The sequence below is a fragment of the Leptodactylus fuscus genome, chromosome 3 (genome assembly GCF_031893055.1).
Source record: "Leptodactylus fuscus isolate aLepFus1 chromosome 3, aLepFus1.hap2, whole genome shotgun sequence".
NCBI classification, from domain to species: Eukaryota; Metazoa; Chordata; class Amphibia; order Anura; family Leptodactylidae; genus Leptodactylus; species Leptodactylus fuscus.
In genome coordinates, this window is record NC_134267.1 from 67,825,132 (window position 1) to 67,847,120 (window position 21,989).

General features: G+C 41.6%; 1 protein-coding gene across 1 annotated transcript in view; it reads right to left on the reverse strand.

The window, feature by feature from the left end:
• Positions 1-21,989, reverse strand: part of SYNJ2 (synaptojanin 2) — a 101,856-nt gene that overhangs the window by 1,647 nt on the left and 78,220 nt on the right. Inside the window, exons 17-26 of the mRNA XM_075267682.1 lie at positions 19,448-19,604; positions 17,440-17,557; positions 13,341-13,559; positions 12,212-12,290; positions 10,380-10,548; positions 8,970-9,134; positions 5,748-5,879; positions 5,411-5,475; positions 4,253-4,361; positions 1,184-1,380 (exon numbers count right to left, since the gene is read on the reverse strand). Of these exons, the coding sequence (XP_075123783.1) occupies positions 1,184-1,380; positions 4,253-4,361; positions 5,411-5,475; positions 5,748-5,879; positions 8,970-9,134; positions 10,380-10,548; positions 12,212-12,290; positions 13,341-13,559; positions 17,440-17,557; positions 19,448-19,604 (1,410 nt within the window). The remainder of the gene's footprint in view (positions 1-1,183; positions 1,381-4,252; positions 4,362-5,410; positions 5,476-5,747; positions 5,880-8,969; positions 9,135-10,379; positions 10,549-12,211; positions 12,291-13,340; positions 13,560-17,439; positions 17,558-19,447; positions 19,605-21,989) is intronic.

The window sequence follows — 21,989 nt, forward strand, 5'->3', positions numbered from 1 at the left end:
ATTATTTATATCAGGTTTTGTGACCACCAGGGTCAGGATGGTTTTAACATATTGGTGGGCCTAGTTCAAAGGATTTTAATTTTAAAGTGCCCACACAATATAGTGACCATTCTAAAAAAAATTGTAAAGATTCTGCTCACTTCACTGCCACTTCCATGGACCTGCCTTCAGACTCCATATATACTGCTGTCTCTGGCTCTGCACTCATTGTGGTCCCCGCCTCAGCTGTAGCCTGAATAGTGAAGCATGGAGCCGTCAGCTTCTCATGTCAACATTATTTTAATATTCATCTGCATCCTAAGGAGCCATCTCAAAGAGCACCCAAAATGTGGAAGTTTCCTAGTCGACCACGGAGAGGAGGCCTGAAGCAGCTGCACAGTTTGCTCCAACGTTAAATAATATAACGTAGGAGCAAATAATACATAATATTTTTTTAAAAAACGGCATGGACGACTCATCTTCCATTTCTTCTTCCCTGCTGATACTGTACTAGAACTCACTTTCTGGTTTTGCTGTGCACGGTGACTGCTTCTACAGAAGAGTGGTGGTTGGGAACCTACACAATGAGCTGTCAACAATGTAGATACATAAGCAGCCACATCAGGAAGGCCAGGCAAGTTTGCTAAAGATAAGCATTTGTCCTGCAGGGAATGTTCAGTGATATGATTTATAATATTGTCACAACACTTGGGGACTCTGTGTGTATTTTGACCAAGATATCAGCTAATACCTCATGGTTATTAATTCATTTTTTTGCAGGATACATATATATTTCCTAGGCAGCCTGCCTGGTGTAATAGTATGGGTGTTATTATTTTGTGCCTGGTACCTTATATTAGCCTTATCCATGTTCCCAGTGAATGCTGGTATCCACTTTCCCCGTCATGGATTATTGCATTTAGTATTCTATATTTGTGCTATCCCCACCTTATACCATTTGGGCTTGTCTGCGTCCTGCAGGCAACCATTGCTACATCTGACACCAGGTAAATGTAGCCTTTTTCAGTGATATAACTTGTAATAATGTCCTTTTTCAGTTTATTGTTAAAGACATGCATTTGCAAACAATTTGCCACACTCTGTAAATTAGATTGTGAAGAATACCCTTTCAACATTATTTCATGTGTTTCTCAACCCTGAAAGGATGAGATGGGAATACAACTTCTAATATAACATGACTTACGTCCGTGCTGATGGTAGTTCTCTGATGGGGAACTGGTCGAGAACTCGGCACCTTGGGAGGGGGTCTATGTGGGAGCAGCACTGCCTCTGCTTCTAGTGAATGCAGATGTGACACCTTGGGGGATATAGATTTAGGTTGTGCTTTTGGAAAGCTCTGGTTGCGATGCAGTCCAGTTTTCACATCTTCAGCTGGTTTTTCTGAAATATAAGCCGACTCTTTCATTACGACATTCATTATACAGTAGGTAATTCTCTATGCACAGTCTTAAGTACAGTTTTAATGGTGTAATATAAAATATAATTTTAATAATACTTAAAAGGTCACAAGTTATTTATCTGGCCTGAGACTCCCTCTAAGACTTTATTGTAGAGAACACCACAGGCAACAGAACAACTAAAATGGGTCTTCAAATCTCAAACGTTTTTAAAGGGCAAACGGCATCTTTCTCTAGATGAAAGTTTCAGCTTTAGGAATTTGAAGCTGAAATTTTCTGCTTCACCAAATTCTGCACCTGCCAGGTGGTATTTTTCTGCCTTTCATTCACTTCAATAGGAGTTTTCAATTTGGGAGTTTGATGTTGGATGTGGAATAAGCCTCAAATTCAGTGCCTAATATCACCTTCTGAATATACTCCAAGACCTCACACTGATTGCTTATCATTAGAATAGGTTATCACTATCAGACTGGTTGAGATGTAGTGCCAAGTTATTTCCATAGAACTATACAGAGATGTTATGACCCATATTGGTCCATTTCCTCGCTGGGATTCACAATCTATAGATATTTCCTTCTGAAAAAAGGAAGCCCTATTTCGCATTTTTCTGGTAGCCATCTATTTTAACTGACCCTGCAAACACAATGCAACTATTTCGGGGTGTCAGCGACCTCCGCTCTCTTCTAGTGCACTTGCCTGCATCTAAGGCTCGACTTCTTCTAGCACATGCAAAACCGCAGCCCTGATGCAGGCCGGGTCCACAGATTAGACTCCCTGGCAGACCTGGGGATCCAGACCCCAACACGGCTCCAGCTCTGACACAACTATGCACTGCCAGTGGGACAACGCAACTGCCCAGTACCCATCTGTTGCCCCACCTCCCTGTTATGGAGGTCAGTCGCCACCTCTCCAACTTCCAGCCTTGAGGAAGACACCATACTGATCTTGCAGGTATGACACTATGACCATTCTCATCAGACAACTAGAGAGCAACCCTATCTGCCTGTATCAACGTGAAGGACGTGAAATCCTGCAGTTTACCTGCTGAACTACAGATAAATACTGACATTTTAACTGCACTACTAACTGATATGGCCCTGCACCTCCCTTCCCTTCTTCCAGACCTCATAACCAACTACAACCTGCAACACCTAGTTGTCTTTAGTGTCTATCATTTTTCCATTGACTTCCAATACTACATGACCAGAAACCAGGCTTGTTGCACCATCTAGTGATCATCTGGAAAACTACATATCCAGCTAGGCCCAATTACTTCAACAGACTGAAATTTTTACACAAAATACCGCCTTCTCTCGTGTGTGACAGAGAGTAGCTGGTTCTAGACTTCAGCCAACATTCCCTAGGGCGACCCAGCATCCAGTAGATGCACACAGAGGGACCAACAAAACAAGAGACCTACATACCCTAAACAAATTAGATCGGGCACCACACCTCATGACATGAGCAAGAAATACAAGCAAGCTTGCTCCAATACATCCACCTCCCGACAAACCATCTTGCTCTTATGGAGGCAATCCTATTGATCCCTCGAACCTGACCTCCACCAACCCTCCATCATCCACAAGTGAGCCATTTTTTAAAAACTGTCTTCCAGGCCAGGGAAAACGTCAGGATCACCAAGGATTGTGGAAAACGGGAAGGAAAGAGGCAGCACAGTGCCGTAGCATTAATTGATGGATAACCACTTATAGGAATTATAGGTCAAAAGCCATGGGATTGCAGAGAGGAGGATAGTAGTGAAGCTGAGTTCAACTGAGATTCAATGAAGCATGTGTGCACCAAATGGATAAGAAATCAGCTAATCCCAGAATGCCCTGGTCTATTTAATCCTACTAAGCCATCTCCACTGTTCCTGAGCAACATAGGTTCTTGGATATCTAGATCCTGCAAGGGTTTTGTATTTGTATTCCTCACTGATCTTTTGTTTAGTGACCTTAGCTTGATCTTTTGTTCTTCAGTGTATGACCTTTTGGCTTCCCATGGCTCTACATCTCTGCTGCCTGTTCCTGACGTTCGGACTGGACTATCACAGATGCAGAAGCACTGGAATGCACCAATAAGCAGTTGAGGCTGTGGAACGATCAGGGTGGTCAGGAGTTATAGCAGGAAGTCCACAGAGCTTTCAGAGCATCACGGTGTTGTGGTAGAAACAGATGGTATCTAGTTTGTGGTGCTGGATCTCCTCCCAGACACAACCTCATGCCACCATAGGTAAGTCAGGCTCATGCCAATACTGTTCTTACTTCTGTGGGACTTTAGAGACACCTACTTCCAGCAGCCACATAGAAATGCATGGAGCAGCAGTTGAGCATGTGAACTGCAGGTCCACATTTCCATTATCACAGGGGCTAGTGGGATCATCCCTTATCTTGTACTGAAAACACCATAGGGACTAAGAAAGCTGCTACATAGTTGTCTAAACACCCGATCACTGCCATCATTTGCTGTTCTCCAAGTGGTTGAAGCTGCATCACACTATATTATGTGCAAACTGTGTGCACAAGGCTGACTGAGAAGAACACCAGAGAGTTCCCATCTCCATTTTTAGCTGCCTTCTCATACATTTAGACCTTAAGCCAGGGGAAGTAGCTAAAAGGAAGCACAGAACGCTCTGTATTAACTCACTGCCTTAAAAATATAGTACCCTGCTAGATGCTGCCCACAAGAAAAAGATCAAGTCTGGCCTAACACTTGTGCACTGAAATTTTCAAGAAACAACTGATGTAAATGGTCACCTGTTCTCAGAAACAAACAAAGGAAAGTCTGGTAAAACAGATACAACACTGTGCACATGTGTTACTAGTTACATCATAGTTACTTCATAAATTCTTCACCTTTTTTGGACTCCATGAGCCATTTAATCGTTTCTTCTGCTTCTTCAGCTGTTGTAGTTTTTATTTGTTTCACATTGTAAGGTTTGCTAATTCCAGATTTGTCCTTTGGCTATAAAGAAAATGTGAAGTGTTTAGTTTCTAAAATTTATAGACAAATACTAGTGTTGAGCGAGTAGTATTCGATCGAATACCAAGGGGTTAAACGCATCGAATATTCAAACTGTTTAAGCCCTTGGTGTTCGGCCGATTACACGCATTCCTATGCCGGTGAGGTAATCGATTGAATACTACTCGCTCAACACTAATAAATATGCCTTATATACAACGGAAAGAGTGTGCTCACAAGCTGAAACGGACACCTGTCAGTAGTGCCTAAAATCGTAGATACATTTCATTACAGACAAAACCCCTAAAATGTTTTATAAACTCACTATTGCGGTGACAACCTGCAGAATTATTTGTTTTAAAGTTTCCACAACATATAGAATATTAAATTTTGCCATTTGAAATGACAACTTACAAAAATTGCAAAAAAACCCAAGCCCTCATAAGTATATGTCATAGTTCTTTGAAGACACAGAGAGAAAAAAAAAAGGGTGAAAAGTCAGGAAAAGGTTAACACAACACAGTAATTCCAATGTTTTGTATAAGTTCACAATGGCGTTTTCCAGTTCATTGTTCTAATCAGTCATAGCATCAGAACAGTAGACTGGATAGCCAACAAAGTCTCATGCAGATGAAGCACCCTTCATTTGCATCCTTCACTATTCTCCTTCTGTTGGTTTTCAGCCCATTGTTCTGATCCTATGGCTGATCAGAACAACAGACTGATAAATAAATAGCAGTGTGAAGGTAGCCTTCGTGGTGCCTTAATTTAATCTACCCTCTGGCTAAATTGTTTGCTAGGTAGTGATGGACAGGAAATATAGTCACTTTCTATCCTCCCACAGTTAGAACTTGAAGAAAGTTTTGCAGTCTTCTGCCACAAAAAAAATTAATAAATAAAATAAATAATATTTTGACTGTCAACAGCCGCCACTAAAGAGAGCTTACTGCATACATTGCAACATTTTGGATACATTCAGCTTTAAAATGAACTGGGGTTCAAAGATAACCACTTTAGATACCAAATTATTGTCATTGACAGCTAAAACTCACAGGATGATGCGGAGCGCCAGGGAGAAGCTTCACCGATTGCTGAATAGATGCTGGAATGTTGTTTTCTGCAATGAGAAGAACTATTTCAATAAATGTTTCCAAACAAAAAGTAAGCCTATTTTCCTACATAAGCTACAGGTCTTTTGGCATTTCTCAAGCATTCACATTTTTGTAATTTCACTATAGAGCCCTATAGATTTCAATGGTTTTAACAGAAAAAACAAGCTAGAATTATTCATCAATTTAATTCTGTGTCATAATGATCTTTTGAGTATAGTTACAGCAATGCCAATATGTGCAATCTCTTTGATTCTTCAGATGATATAAGAATAATTACTTGGAGGCGGTGGTCTCTGTGGTGGACGTGAACTAGGCCTGTTGGGAACAGACAGTGATCTGCTAGGTGAGCGTGAGCGCACCTCCCCAATATCCTGGAGTTCCTTTTTCAAAGCCAACAAATCTGCATCATCTGCATAAATAAAAAAATATATATAAAAACCTTAATTTTGCAGTAAAGAGTATGCGTTGTTCATCATGAACTTCTGCTTAATGAAATAAGGAATGGAAAAGAAATGAACTACATGTGTATCATGCTGTGAGATGCAGGTACTGTGACAGGCAGGAATATTTGCACTGACAAGTCAGGGTTACCTATTTTGCAGCAAAGTGGCCAGTAACAGCAGAAAGGAGTGTGACAAAGGCTGTATGTGCGCGGTGAGAAGTTATTCATTGGGGGAAAAGCCGACAAGTACAGATGTAATAAAAATTAACAACACTTAAACAGGACCTTCTACCACATAGACATACAAATAACTGCAGCTACTTTACTCTGCTATTCTGTAAGTTGCATAGCTCTTATATGTGTCAAGAAAAGGCTGAACAAGGAATAGATCAGATAAACCACATCAGAGAGGAAGAAGTAACCAAGATGACCAATGGTTCACAAATGAAACATTAAATAAAACAGCTAAACACAACAACAATAACAATCATCAACAACAACAATCACCACCACAACAACCACCAACCACAACCACCACCACCACCACAACCAGGGCCGGCATTAGGGCCGTTGTTTTTGCGGCTGTGTGTCCAGGCCAAATTGAAGAAATGCAAATTATGGAGCAGGTCCCATACCTACACCTTTCATGTTCTCAGACATGGGTGGTATTATATATCCCTAGAAAGACTGAATTCATTACACTGCCAGCTTTCAAGGTATGGGCCTGGTGATGGAGATATTGGTGCTATTAATTTCGGCAGCAATATCTCTCCACTGTCAGAAGAAAGGGTGTTATAGCTCAGCATCATTCCTGGGCTGTGAGGAACGCCCTCCTGATTGTACTCTTCCATAGCCTTGTACTGTCAGAGGGGCATTTTCTTACCACTCAGTGATGCCGCTAGGCTAGAAGGCCTTTCCGACAGTGGAGAGATATTGGTGCCGAAACTAACAGCACCAATATCTCCGCATGGCGAATACCAGCAAATCTGGCAGCACACTGAATTCAGTCGGCTTTCTAGCAGTATATAATACTGCACATCTCTGAGGACATGAAAGGTTCTCTTTAAATACACTTCATCTGCATCAGTTCTCTGGTTGTCCAGGACCATTGTCCAACCAGGACTTGTAAGCCGCCGGCACTCACAAGTGAGGAGTACAAGGCTCCTAGGAAGAACCTGCTTACTGCAGCTTACTATTACAGTGCAGGGCAGGAAGAGGTTAATTGCTGGCTGGTATTATGAGGGGGCATCTGTAAATAAAAGGGGTCTGGTTATATTCCTCATATGGGAAATGGAGGAAACTGATAGTCATGAAGTGCTTGGTGATGTGAGGGGAGCATTATATGGTAAAAATAGCTATTTGTGGATTGTATTATGCAGGCAGAGGGGAATCTGGCAGTAAGTGGCTAATGTGACAGTATTTAGTCCTGGTATAGTGGTCAGCAAGTGGTGTGACAATATTTAGTCCTGGTATACCAGTCAGTGGATTAAGTGACAGTATTTAGTCCTGAAATAGCAGTCAGCGGGTGACGTGACAGTATTTAGTCCTGGTATAGCAGGTGATGTGACAGTATACAGTCCTGGTACAGCGGTTAGCGGGTTAAGTGACAGTATTTAGTCCTGGTATAGCAGTCAGCGAGTGACGTGACAGTATTTAGTCCTGGTATAGCGGTTAGCGGGTTAAGTGACAGTATTTAGTCCTGGTATAGCAGTCAGTGAGTGACGTGACAGTATTTAGTCCTGGTATAGCAGTCAGCGGGTGACGTGACAGTATTTAGTCCTGGTATAGCGGTCAGCAGGTGACGTGACAGTATTTAGTCCTGGTATAGCGGTCAGTGGGTGACGTGACAGTATTTAGTCCTGGTATAGCAGTCAGCAGGTGACGTGACAGTATTTAGTCCTGGTATAGAGGTCAGTGGGTGATGTGACATTATTTAGTCCTGGTATAGCGGTCAGCAGGTGACGTGACAGTATTTAGTCCTGGTATAGAGGTCAGTGGGTGATGTGACAGTATTTAGTCCTGGTATAGCGGTCAGTGGGTGACGTGACAGTATTTAGTCCTGGTATAGAGGTCAGTGGGTGATGTGACAGTATTTAGTCCTGGTATAGCGGTCAGTGGGTGACGTGACAGTATTTAGTCCTGGTATAGCAGTCAACAGGTGACGTGACAGTATTTAGTCCTGGTATAGCAGTCAGCAGGTGACGTGACAGTATTTAGTCCTGGTATAGCAGTCAGCGGGTGACGTGACAGTATTTAGTCCTGGTATAGCAGTCAGCGGGTGACGTGACAGTATTTAGTCCTGGTATAGCAGTCAGCAGGTGACGTGACAGTATTTAGTCCTGGTATAGCGGGTGATGTGACAGTATATAGTCCTGGTATAGCGGTTAGCGGGTTAAGTGACAGTATTTAGTCCTGGTATAGCGGACCTATTTGATAACTCTGTATGTATATAAATATTTTTTAGTGTAGGGAAGGGCATGTGCCTTGTTGCTTCTGCAACTGATGTTTAAAGATAAGGTTTGTCTAGGCAAAAAAAACTTACAAATTTACAAACAGCCACTTAAAAGACATTAAGAACATCCCTGTAAGTACCAGTGATAGGCCTGCAGCACATTGAATTAACATAATGAGACTATGTTGTATGCACGAGTGGGGCCCCACTTTTAATTTTGCCCAGAGCCCCATTTTGTCTAAAACCGGCCCTGACCACAACCTGCACTTTATAAGACGAAAAATGCTGGAGTGCTACTATACAGCAAATCCACATGTACAGTAGCTACATTTATATAGGTTTGTGGTTACTAGTTATATTGTGCTTACATTCATGGTAGCCATGTATACCAAATAAAATGTGTTACTAGTGGAATTGACAGGACCTTTTCATCCTAGCACATCATCCATCTATACTTTAGGACATGGATTTTAGATAGGAACTTTCTAATATGTTCCATTAAGGTAAAACAGCAGGTTAGAACTCTGTATACACTAATGCACTTCATACCAAAAATATACAATTACATATTTTGGCAGCAAAGAGCTAAATTCCAATGTATATACCTTTAAATGAATGTGGTTTCTTTGGACTAGAACTAGAAGCTTTACTAGATCCAGGCGTTTTTGTTGTACACAGTTGTTCATTGCCATGTGACACATCAGCTACTGATTTGTCAGTCACTAGGTGGGGAGGCAACACGTAGTCAGAATCGTCATCCAATATGTCACCTGCAGTGAGAATCAAAGAATGTTAGGAATCTTGTAGACATCTGGAGCAGCATATGTGCTGTGCCCACCCCCCAACAAAAGAAGTGCACATCAAAGAGAAGAGAAATATATATACACCAACCAACCATACTATTAACTGTGAAACAACCAGGCCTTTTTGAATTCTACTCTTCTTCTTACAGGAGAACCGCAAAATGGCCAACAGAACAGTCGACTCCACGTGACTGACGGCCATTTTGTGGTGGTCTCCTTTAAGAAGAGGAGTAGAGTTGAAAACAGGCGGCGCGGAGCTTCAAGATAAAGGTAAGAGATGAATAGCCTTTATAAAAGGCTATTCCCTTGCTTCTGTACTGAGAGCTGTTCCTGGAGTATGGGCTTGGAGTACTGAGCTGTGTAAACTGTAGAGAAAATAGTAGGGGAGGGATTACTTCAAACAGTTACATCTGAAACATTATGAAAAAAATAAAATTAAAAAATTATATATAGTGCTTTTTTAATAAATTTGCAAAAATATCTACATTTCTATTTTTCTGTCAAGATGGGGTGCTGAGTGTACATAATAATTAGAGATGAGAGAGTACTACTCGAAACTGGAAGACGCACCCATAGGAATGAATGGAATGAATGAACGTAGTCCACACGCAGGGGAATAAGCGGATGGCTGCCGCCAAAGTCTGCGTGCCGGCTGCTTCCATTCATTCTTATGGGTGCGAGCTATTCGAAACGGCCGTTTCGAATAGTACTCGCTCATCTCTAATAATAACGAGAAATAAAATGAACTTTTTTGATTTTAACAAATGGCTGCAATGAAACAAAGAGTGATAAATTTAAAGGGGTCTGAATTCTTTTTGTACCCAATGTATAAATCACTATTCACATGATAAGAACCCAGTTTTTAGTTGAATATATTAAAATGTATTTTTTATTCACTTCTTTCTGTGATTTATATTTTATTCAAGTGACTGTGGATTTAAAAGACTACGTATAAAGTAATTTAATCAAACCAGGCAATAAATGATGCAAACTTCTTCAATGAGGGACAGCGTGAGCTTTAGAGCCATTTGATTTGGCACACTTAATAATAATATAATAATACATTTTATTTATATAGCGCCAACACTTGAGCACAGAGTTGTCCCTAAAATTTATCTGAAAAAGTGAGTAAAGCAGATTATACTCAGATGAATACAGTAATGCAATAAGGATTAAAAACCCCATATGTTAATAGTTATGTGACTCACTAACCTTCTGACTCATAGTCAAGACTAGAGAAGTCAAAATTTTCTTCTAAAAGAGAGGAGTTGGCGTTCGGTGACAGCAGTACCATACTATCCCTGTTCCTTGCTATTTCCTCCTGCAGACCCTTTAGCCAATCTTTTGTCTTTGGTTTCACTCTCAAAGTTTTTCCTTTTACCTGTCAAAGAAAACAGAATACAATCCGCACTAAATGTTGATGATATACAGGATATGCATATAGTACTGATATCTAAACTGACAATATGTATATCAGCCTTTATAAAACTGCCAGGGTTTTTGAAATCGCAGAAAAAAAATCTTCAGTGGAAAAGCTGCTATGTTAGGATGGGAATAGCCAGAATACTATCCATTTTGCAGGTAATGTAAAATGCAGTGTTTTTTGCCAGGGCATTTCTGCCACTGCCTAAACGCTGTCTGTTCACAACGTAAGACCTCACACTACAGAAACACAGCTTTTTTTGTTGCAGATTTTGCTGTTTTTTTTTTTTTTAGCTAAAGTCAGGAGTTGACGGAGCAAATGGGGGAAGTACAAGTAATTCTTTTATAGCTCTCATTCCATTTGTAGTAAAATTTGCACACACACAAAAAAACAAAAACAAAAAAACATTGGTTGTTTTTTTTTCTTTGCTGCAGCACACCTACTAGAATGGCTGTAGGTCTTTATCCATTGAATTGCAAAGAGTGAACACTGTGTATGAGATTTGCAGATATGATTGGCACGGCCATACATGTATAACCGCACCATTACTTGCTTTATAACATACATTACACACCCACAATATAATGTCCTTATGCTCTATCCAGTATTATCACCTCTGTATGCATACAGTACAACGCTCCATTATGTCCCCACATAATGGACCCGTATGACCCATACTGTACAATAGCCCCTCGTGCTTGCCCCCCTCCTCCTCCTGCTTCACAATTTTTGAATTCTTTGCAGAGTCCAGGGACCAAGCAGCAAGTGCATATTCCATTCTCACTCACCGCCCTTTGCTCTTTCTCTCTCCTCCAATGATATCACGCTTAAAGAGGACCTTTCACCATCTCCAACAAGTCCAGCTGTGCATCTGTTAATAGCACATCAGGCACCAAAACTAACAGCATTAATTGCTTGGGAATGATGGGGGCTAAAAAATTCTAACTGCACTAAAATCAGTGGAGCTGCGCCTATTAACAGATGCTCAGAAATTGAATTGATGGAGGCTGTGAAAGGGTCCTCTTTAAAAGGTAATGTGTTGCCAATTTTTTTTTTTTTTTTTATTTATTTAAAAAGTTTTTTTTCCATATTATTGATAAACAAAAAAAAACAAACTTCAGTTCTGATTTTGTCCATTGGGCAATATAATATGCTAAGATTTCCTGTTTGTTTCTGTAGGAGCTCCAGCGCCTGCTTGTTTTACTGGCTCAGATTCTGATTGTAGAACTTTTTTTTTCCTTTGAGTTCTACTTCTTTAGAAATAGTATTTTATAGTCACTTTAAAACCATGGAATTGCACTTAAAATTACACTCTCTGGAGACAGAACAGAAGTTACTGTAGAAACAAAGAATAATGTGCAGTATGAAAGAATTAATGCAGAGCCCGGTAATTCATTTCCTGGAATATTGCTCTTATAAAGCCTAATCACATATACGGAGTAGTCCCGCACACACACAAAAGACATAATACATTCCAATTTTCTGTGACATATTCAATGCAGATTGCATATCATAAAAACATAATTGCTTTCCAACAGCTGCCGCCGTGTTTAGTTACTGTGATGAATCTGAATGCTATTAACAGGTTTAAGAATGGTACTTTAACTTAAATGTAATTTACCTTTAAGCCATCAAGATCAAGAACTCTTAAAGCTGCCCTGCTGTCTGCAAATGTGACCATCATTTGCCCTCCAATTAACCTAGGAACAGGAAAGCAGAATATGTAATCATAGTATGCATTAAATATTATGTTGGAAACATCTTTAAGATGACTTTATCTGTGGGCCTTCTTTAATGTACAGTTTGGCCATCACTCTCTGGATGCCATGCAAACCCTTTCATATTTGTATTCATCAATTCAATAAGATTTATATAGGATTGTCAAAAAGGAAAAAAATAAAAATAAATCAATGACCACTTTATATCCAGGCAAGTAAAGGAAAGTGGATCTTTGTAGTCTATATGTACCATATTTCATGGGTTGGAGCTAGCGCTGCACCTCCCATGAGGCGACCTGAAGCAACCGCTTCAGGCGGCGCTATGCCAGGGCCTCAGGGAGGGCGGCATTTTTGCTTACCTAAGCCAGTCCAGGACAAGTTGTCCTGGACTGGCTTAGCACTGAGCGGTGGATTGGGGAGGCCACTGGAGCAGCGCTGCTCCAGTGGCCTCCCCTCACGCTCAGGCAGAGAGCAGGTCCTCTCTCTGCCTGCGAACGCCATTTCGCCCCGCCCCCTCGCTTCGCCCCGCCCCTCGCTTCGCCCCGCCCCTTCGCTCCGCCATGCCCCCTCCGCTCCGCCCACTCCTCCCGGGGGAGGGGGCGGCCGCTTTCTGTCGTTCGCCTCGGGCGGCGAAAGGGGCAGGTTCACCCCTGGTTGGAGCCCTATGCATTGATTATTGTGCAAAAGAAAAAAAGACTGGCAAAGAAGGGGTTAAGGGCTAGTAGCTGCTTATCCTTCAATGAAGGGACTAAGAATGTGTAGTCGCTTAACCTACAATGAAGGGGTTAAGGACCAGTAGTCACTTAACCTACAATATGGTTGTTTCACATTACTTGGTTTATGTGGGTGTGTTGCGATTGTCACTGCAGATTAACCAGCTTTAGTCACCAAGTAGTTAAGTGTTCAGCTATTACTACATACTTTCAATTTGCGGCTTTCTACATTTCACCCCATTAAGTGTTGTTAGCTGTCATCCTCAATTGCCTCCCACTCGGTGCAATTGACAATATTTGTTATTCAGACTTCACTTACCGTACAAGGACAACAGTGCCATGGTGCTGGAATCGTTCCACAAGCTCTGAACTTAAATCTTCAGGAAACTCAGCTTTCTCCTCAGGTGTCGGAGAGTCAATGTGGACTTCAACTGTGGCATCCAAAGGACCCTGGGATGAGGAGACTTCATCAAATACCTTATCTCTCGCTGTCACATCCACCTCCTGAACTTCCACCTCCACAATGGCTAGCACAGGTCTGGAAAACAGGCAAGGATGTGCAAGTTATCACCAGGATGTACAGATGTTTTTACTAGAGAAAGTATCTGGCATTGCGGTCCATTTGTATAAAATGAAAACCAGCAAATCCTCGAGACTATACCGGCCATGTCTGTGGAGATAAATTCTTTGCTGTGATGACTGTAACTATCTGACTATGTAATTCTCTGGATACAATCTAAAAATGGCTGATAAAAGAAAACAACGGTGAGCGAGTGTTCTATATATTCGATCCTCTGATAACTGAACAGTGAGCAAATGCTGCATATCTGCATATATACAATCCTGATAATGGCTGATAACAGAGACCAACAGTGAGCAATACATATACAAACACAAAACGTCATATAAGCATTGTGTAGAGTCGCACATAAATGGCTTGACCTTTCTAGGCTCAGCAATAAAAGGGTTGGCTGCTTAAACTGTATTTCTCAAAGTTGCACAGGCTACAATATAACATGCACAACCCTATCCATTCACTTGTACTGCACAAACGCCTTTCGCAGTGGCTATAACATACATAGTACAGAGCGATTGCGCATTAGATGAACGTGAAATGCTTCTGTCTATTGATATATTTTCCTTCACTGTATTGCTCATCACTGTAGGCTCCATATATAAGTGGTTTAGGCATTTGATCACTTAAGGGTACAGTTCTCATTGGTTTGGGGCTTATTCAGAACGGTGCAAGTACTATTGAAACTGAGGAATGATCAAGTTTACAGATTTATAAATAAATATAGTAATCTAAAATTTCTCAACATTTGTGTATTGGATCTCAATAGAAAACGAAGACACATTTTCAACAACAGGCTTCGAATCTTATGTGCTGGAAGGGGGGGGGGGGCACCTCAGTTATGATAAGGTAGACTCCTCCTCATACATCATGTACACCCTCCAAAGGACTATGTGCTTCACTGAAATCTATTCCAGTTCATAGTAAACTGGTGCAAATGATCATAAATCTAGAAGTGCTGGTGGCCCCACCAATGCCACCCCTGATTTCAGGAAAGGGGCAAAACTGATGTAAGAAAAAAAAAAAAGCGCAATTTGTGTGGAAAACAAACTTAATCATGCCTTGTCTACTAGAAAACTGCTGTACAAGGCATAATAAATCTCCCCCTATGTGTCTATAACTGATGTTTTTGTCTCTTTAAAGAGACAACAATCACAAACATTGGCAGAGAGTCATTGTCAATTAAAAATAATTCTAAATAATATTTCAACTATATAAATAATAAGAAAATAAAAACTGAAAGTGTGGGTCCTCTTCAAAATGATCCGGGTGTAATAGTAAGAGGAGGATGAGGAAAAAAAATCAACAGACTCTTAAAGGAGTTTTATCATTAAAGACATTCTTGTGGATAGGGGTTAAGTGTCAGATCGCTGGGGGCCTGACCACTGGGATCGTCAGCAAACAAGAGCAATGGGACCTGAAAGTCCCGATCCCTCTTTCCTGTAAATGAAATGTCAGTGTACATGACTGACCAGTGCTCCATTCACATCTATAGGGCCCCAGGTCATGGTCATTGAATGCATTTGTGCTTCACTTACATGCAGGAGGCATGCATGGGGGACATGGGAGAAATCTGTAACTGAATTAACAGCTGTTATTCAGAGTTTCTCGGACAGCTCCCCAGGCTCCATAATTACTTAAATTATAATTAAATAGTAGATGCCAAATACTGGCACGCCCTATACAATCACCTGTTACAAAGAGGACAATACATTCCAATGAGTGCATACTTGCTATTACACATGAACCCCAATTAAAGAGATGACACACCTAACGATTCATTACAGAGTCACAGCGCTGTATACTTTACACTACAGGTTACATTTTTGGGAAGTACACAGCAGGCTTTCACTAGATCCTGTCACAGTGGGATCACATAAGCATCAACATTTTATTCACAGTGTATTCCAGTGGATGTCATTCCATAGCTTCAAACCACTGGTCTTTATTATATGATGTACGGCAAGCAGGACTTCCCTGCTCAGGACAGATGCCTGTGTTTTCAACATTTATTGGTAAAAAAATATGCAAATCTATTCTCCTGGATGGAATTAAGAGAACAGAGTGCACTCTGTACACCACCCTATAGAGGGCAGCATCCTTAACATCATGAACGACTCAGTTATAAAGTCTTTTAATCATAATGTGGATTTAATTGCTAAATCAGTATTTCTGTCCCAAAAGGAACAGATTCCCAGCTATGGACAGCGCTGTTTCGGCCTATTGGGCCATCCTCAGCATAGCGTAGGGATACTGATTTAGCAGCGTGAGAGACTATAGACCAGGGTATGGGGGCACTCGTCCACATTAGGGAGAGTGTGTGCCTACATAGGCAGTACGGAGACTTACAAGTCATTCCTGCTCCGCTAGGGATTATGGGTAAAAAATATGCAAATCTATTCTCCTGGATGGAATTAGGAGAACAGTGCACTCTGTTCTCCTAATTCCATCCAGGAGAATAGATTTGCATATTTTTTACCCATAATCCCTAGCGGAGCAGGAATGACTTGTAAGTCTCCGTACTGCCTATGTAGGCACACACTCTCCCTAATGTGGACGAGTGCCCCCATACCCAACATTTATTGTTCACCATAAATAAGATGCTCAAGTTTACCAAAAATAAAAAATAAAAAAAAATAAAAAAACAAACAAACCACACACTAGATTTTTAGATAGAGAAAATCATCTGACAGACAACAGTGCAGGGTATGCCCCACTACTAGCGCTTCCGCTTCCCACAAAGGTGGTTCTGGCTTTGAGACACTTATGATCTGATAAAACCAATGGTAGGGGTCAGCAACCTCCAACATCTCTGCCAATGTCGGCACATCAGGAATATCTACCTGACACAGAGATATCTCAGTTGCTGTACTACAGCAGAGGAGGCACTAAAGAGGGAAGCAAGAGGTGTGACAATGTGTCTAGACATGAGCTAAACTGTTCAGAGCTCATTCTTCCTTAAAGCAAATGTAAAAGTATAACGTGGCAGGAGAACATGGTAAAGTGGGTGTACATTCATTTACACAAGACAACGTGGAAACGTTTGTATCAATCTATTAAGCATAACGCATCCTTCATATAGCCGATCCTGTTACAAGAGAAGGATCACAGTCAAATGCAAGTTTAAACTAAGGGAGCCTTTACACGGAGTAACGCTCCGCGCATTTTGCTCCAAATTATACATGTAAAAATACACTTGTAAAATGTAGTAAGACATTGAGTTCAATGGCTTTTTTTTTCTGTATAACAAGCGTAATTTTGCAAAATTACGTGCGTTATACGAAAAAAAAACCACATTGAACTCAATGGCTTACTACATTTTATACGTGTATTTTTACATGTGTAATTTGGAGCAAAATGCGCGGAGTGTTACTCCGTGTGAAGGCTCCCTAAGGCTGGGTTTATACTAGTGCTCCATCTCCATTCAAGGATTCCATCCATTCAATTCCAAGCAGGACTTTTTTCCCTGCATTTTTCAGGCGGAAGCCTGGTGGACCCCTATGGGGTCTGTGGGTTTCTGCAGGTAACCACTTTTTAAGTGGATTAGGATTACGTTTCTCGGGACTCCAACTGGACCCGAGGAATGGAAAGCCAAATGCTAGTGTGAACCTAGTGTTATTCATTGGGTGCTGATACGGTTTGTGTTTTAAGACATTCATGTAGGTCTAAAGGAGATCGACATCCTTACAATTATTACACGGCTCACCAAGTATTTGTTAAATATTGGCATACCATAGGAAAAAGGTTGCTGACCCCTGTTCTATAATGTAGAAAATCATGACATCAGTAGTATGAGAAACATTTTAAAAGCGACCATGTTTAGTTCTATGAAGAGGAAGTGTACCTGTGGTCAGATGATGGAATCTCTGCTCTCCCATAATACATCAGGGCACCAGGACTCCACGTGTGTTTTACTTTACAACTCCAATCCAAGTCACTGTCTAGAAGATTAATGTCTCCAGCTACAAGGCGATAAACAAGTAATGCAATAGTTTAGGTCATGACTCTCTACAGACATATTAAGGTTATACAGGAGCAATCTAAATAATAAAATACAATTTTACAGATCTTCCTTAGTTTTACTAATAACATTTTAGTAATTTATACATACTCCTTTTCCTTTACCAGATATATAAGCTACCAATCTCATGTCACGGTATACTCAACTGGATGGAACAGTCATTACTGGTGCACTGGGGCAGATGTCTTGAAATTGACGCAAGTTACTTGGGACATGTTCTGCGGCAACTGAGCATCACAGAAAAATGTTCCTCTCACTGAATACCCCTCCCAGCAATAGTCACATAACTGAAGCCTCCCCTCACCTTCTCCCAAGAGGGTTATCTGGCCATGGCCTAGCCACCAAGAACATGCCCAGATAAAGTTAGCTGTTAGCTCATTTGAATAAAATCTAAAAAGTAAGTTTTTTTTTTTTGTCAAAATAAAGCAGGCATTCTACAAACAAATCATATGACTGTGCTCATGGCTCTGAGCACTATCCAGGAACTAGGGGATGATTTAACAACATTATTGGTGCCGACAGACTCCATTAAATTGCCAAAACACTCAATACCTAAAATGGTTAAAACTAAAAAGTATTCACATTGAATGTATTTACCCTGGAGCATGTATTTACTTGGAATGTGTCAAAACCTTAATACTGGAATTCATGCCCTGATGACCTCTAGTCACTGCCTGAGATGCACTAAGAACAACCCTATTATACTATAGTTTTCGTTATAGCTACAATCAGGAGTTTTCTTGTTTTTTATTTTATATTTAGCCCTTTTGTATAGGGAATAACGAACATACTTCACACTTAGCGGCTGTTGAATGGGTCCCCTGGTAGGTGAAATGATAGACTTATACAGTCGCCAGAAGTCCCTGTTTTCTATGTGAACCCATGAGAGCAAAAATTCCAGACTATCATACAGTAGACTGAAAGAAGTGACTTCCGTCTGCTGTGTGAATAGGCAGGTGAGTGTAACAATCACATGATCAGTCAGGGAACTGTTCTGCAGCCAGAGTGTGTAACGTATGTACCGGCTGAGTGAACTAAATGGCCATTATAGTTCAGTGTGCATTATACTAAAGAAAGAAAAAAAAGAAAGAAAAAAGGGTGTCACTATAACACAGCATATCAGCCCAGCCTCAACAATAGGTGGGTCTGGATCAATTGAATCAAACAGTGTTTTTATCAATATACAAATGAGCTCTTTGGAGCATTGCCATCACCCCAACGAGGTAAGCCTACCACTGTACTATACTGTCCTTTGCCAATCCCTTGTTCCTCTTATTGACAGGGTCAGGCAGTGTACATCTAATCTCACCTGGTCCTCAGTTCTGTCACACTTGTCACTGATCATATTCTAGGTCCATGTACGATACTGCTGTGATGTTTGTCAGGTAGTCCCATATACTGGAGGCACAGACTCATAAGAGGAAAACACTGTTTATTACAAGTGATCCTCAGCTATCTGTGTGCCTGGGTTCTGGTGACAAGCCCCCTTTAAGAAGCCACTAACTATACAATATTAGGTTATTCGGAAGCAATAGCAAGGGGACAAAGGATCCTCAACTCTTTCTCAGAGCAAACAGCGAACCATGGGACAACAGCAGGGGAACCCTTCTTACAGGGAGACCTTTCCTACAAGTTGAGATTGTGAGGAACTTCTTCATGGATGAAACTTTGCTAAATCTGTAACCCAAGTCCCTACTTGTCTTGCAGCTTCTATAGGGGACAGTGTCTCTAGATTGCAAGATTAAAATATTTGCTGAGTTACTCAATGAACATAGAAGCTTTAGCTATTACATTTGTTACAATTATCTCTACAGACACAAGTAATGTATACCTGATTTCTCAAATGGTAACTTCTTTCTCCACCATAATACTCGGTCTGTCCAAGCAGGAGTTCTGCACTTTTCACTTGTGTCATAAGCTTCTGATCCAATGTCATATTTATAAGTTGGTCCAAAGTCGATTGTACCTTCATAGAAGTCTTTGAATATCTAACAAACAAAAAGGAAATTATTTTATAAGTAAGTTGGGAATAATAACATTTCCAAAAGATTTATCTACTTGCAAGGATTCATATAGCCTCCCAGTAGAAATCCCCATACCAATCATTAATGGCTGCCAAGTTTCCTATTTAATAATGCATTAACAGATTCATGACGTGCAATGAAGATATTATCATTTGGTAACACTGGATTTCATGTGTAGGCAACTTGATTTGTCATCGCACCATGAACCTGTAGAGCAGAGAATGACATACCCCATAATATTACTTTTAGAGATGAGCGAACACTAAAATGTTCGAGGTTCGAAATTCGATTCGAACAGTCGCTCACTGTTCGAGTGTTCGAACGGGTTTCGAACCCCATTATAGTCTATGGGGAACATATACTCGTTAAGGGGGAAACCCAAATCCGTGTCTGGAGGGTCACCAAGTCCACTATGACACCCCAGGAAATGATACCAACACCCTGGAATGACACTGGGACAGCAGGGGAAGCATGTCTGGGGGCATAAAAGTCACTTTATTTCATGGAAAATCCCTGTCAGCTTGCGATTTTCGCAAGCTAACTTTTCCCCATAGGAATGTATTGGCCAGCGCTGATTGGCCAGAGTACGGAATTCGACCAATCAGCGCTGGCTCTGCTGGAGGAGGCGGAGTCTAAGATCGCTCCACACCAGTCTCCATTCAGGTCTGACCTTAGACTCCGCCTCCTCCGGCAGAGCCAGCGCTGATTGGCCGAAGGCTGGCCAATGCATTCCTACGGGTATGCACATACTTAGCAGTGCTGAGCCAGTTCTGCTCAACTACACCGTGTGCCGGTCAGCCCATCTGATATAGCAGAGCCGAGTGTGCACACTCGGCTCTGCTACATCAGATGTAGCAGAGCCGAGGGTGCACTAGAACCCTTATGCACACTCGGCTCTGCTACATCAGATGTAGCAGAGCCGAGGGTGCACTGGAACCCCTGTGCAAACTCAGCTCACGCTAATAGAATGCATTGGCCAGCGCTGATTGGCCAATGCATTCTATTAGCCCGATGAAGTAGAGCTGAATGTGTGTGCTTAGCTCAACTACTCCACCAGCGTAGTTGAGCTAAGCACACACATTCAGCTCTACTTCATCGGGCTAATAGAATGCATCGGCCAGAGTACGGAATTCGACCAATCAGCGCTGGCTCTGCTGGAGGAGGCGGAGTCTAAGATCGCTCCACACCAGTCTCCATTCAGGTCCGACCTTAGACTCCGCCTCCTCCGGCAGAGCCAGAGCTGATTGGCCGAAGGCTGGCCAATGCATTCCTATGGGAATGCAGAGACTTAGCAGTGCTGAGCCAGTTCTGCTCAACTACACCGTGTGCCGGTCAGCCCATCAGATGTAGCAGAGCCGAATGTGCATAAGGGTTCTAGTGCACCCTCGGCTCTGCTACATCTGATGTAGCAGAGCCGAGTGTGCACACTCGGCTCTGCTATATCAGATGGGCTGACCGGCACACGGTGTAGTTGAGCAGAACTGGCTCAGCACTGCTAAGTATGTGCATACCCGTAGGAATGCATTGGCCAGCCTTCGGCCAATCAGCGCTGGCTCTGCCGGAGGAGGCGGAGTCTAAGGTCGGACCTGAATGGAGACTGGTGTGGAGCGATCTTAGACTCCGCCTCTTCCAGCAGAGCCAGTGCTGATTGGCCAGAGTACGGAATTCGACCAATCAGCGCTGTCCAATGCATTCCTATGGGAAAAAGTTTATGTCACAAAAATCACAATTACACACCCAATAGAGCCCCAAAAAGTTATTTTTAATAACATTCCTACCTAAATAAAGGTTATCCCTAGCTATCCCTGCCTGTACAGCTATCCCTGTCTCATAGTCACAAAGTTCACATTCTCATATGACCCGGATTTGAAATCCACTATTCGTCTAAAATGGAGGTCACCTGATTTCGGCAGCCAATGACTTTTTACGATTTTTTTCGATGCCTCCGGTGTCGTAGTTCCAGTCACACCTTCCCTGCGCTGTTATTGGTGCAAAAAAAGCGCCAGGGAAGGTGGAAGGGGAATCAAATTTTTTTGGAGTTTGCCACGTGATATTCGATTCGAATCGAACACATCGAACAGCCAGATATCCCCGATAGAACACTGTTTGCTCATCTCTAATTACTTTATACTACCTTCATCTGCAATGTACTTAGAGTATCCATTCTTTTTCTTTATATTACTTATTATTGTAAGAGTCAGTAACTACCATGTTGACCGTGCTGCTTCACATCCCAAACCATCCCTACCTCTTTATACTCTTGCACAATGGTCAAAACTAGTTCCATCTACCTTAGATAGCCAATCACTCGGAGCCTGTTATGCTGTCCACCAAAGATAGTCTTGTATA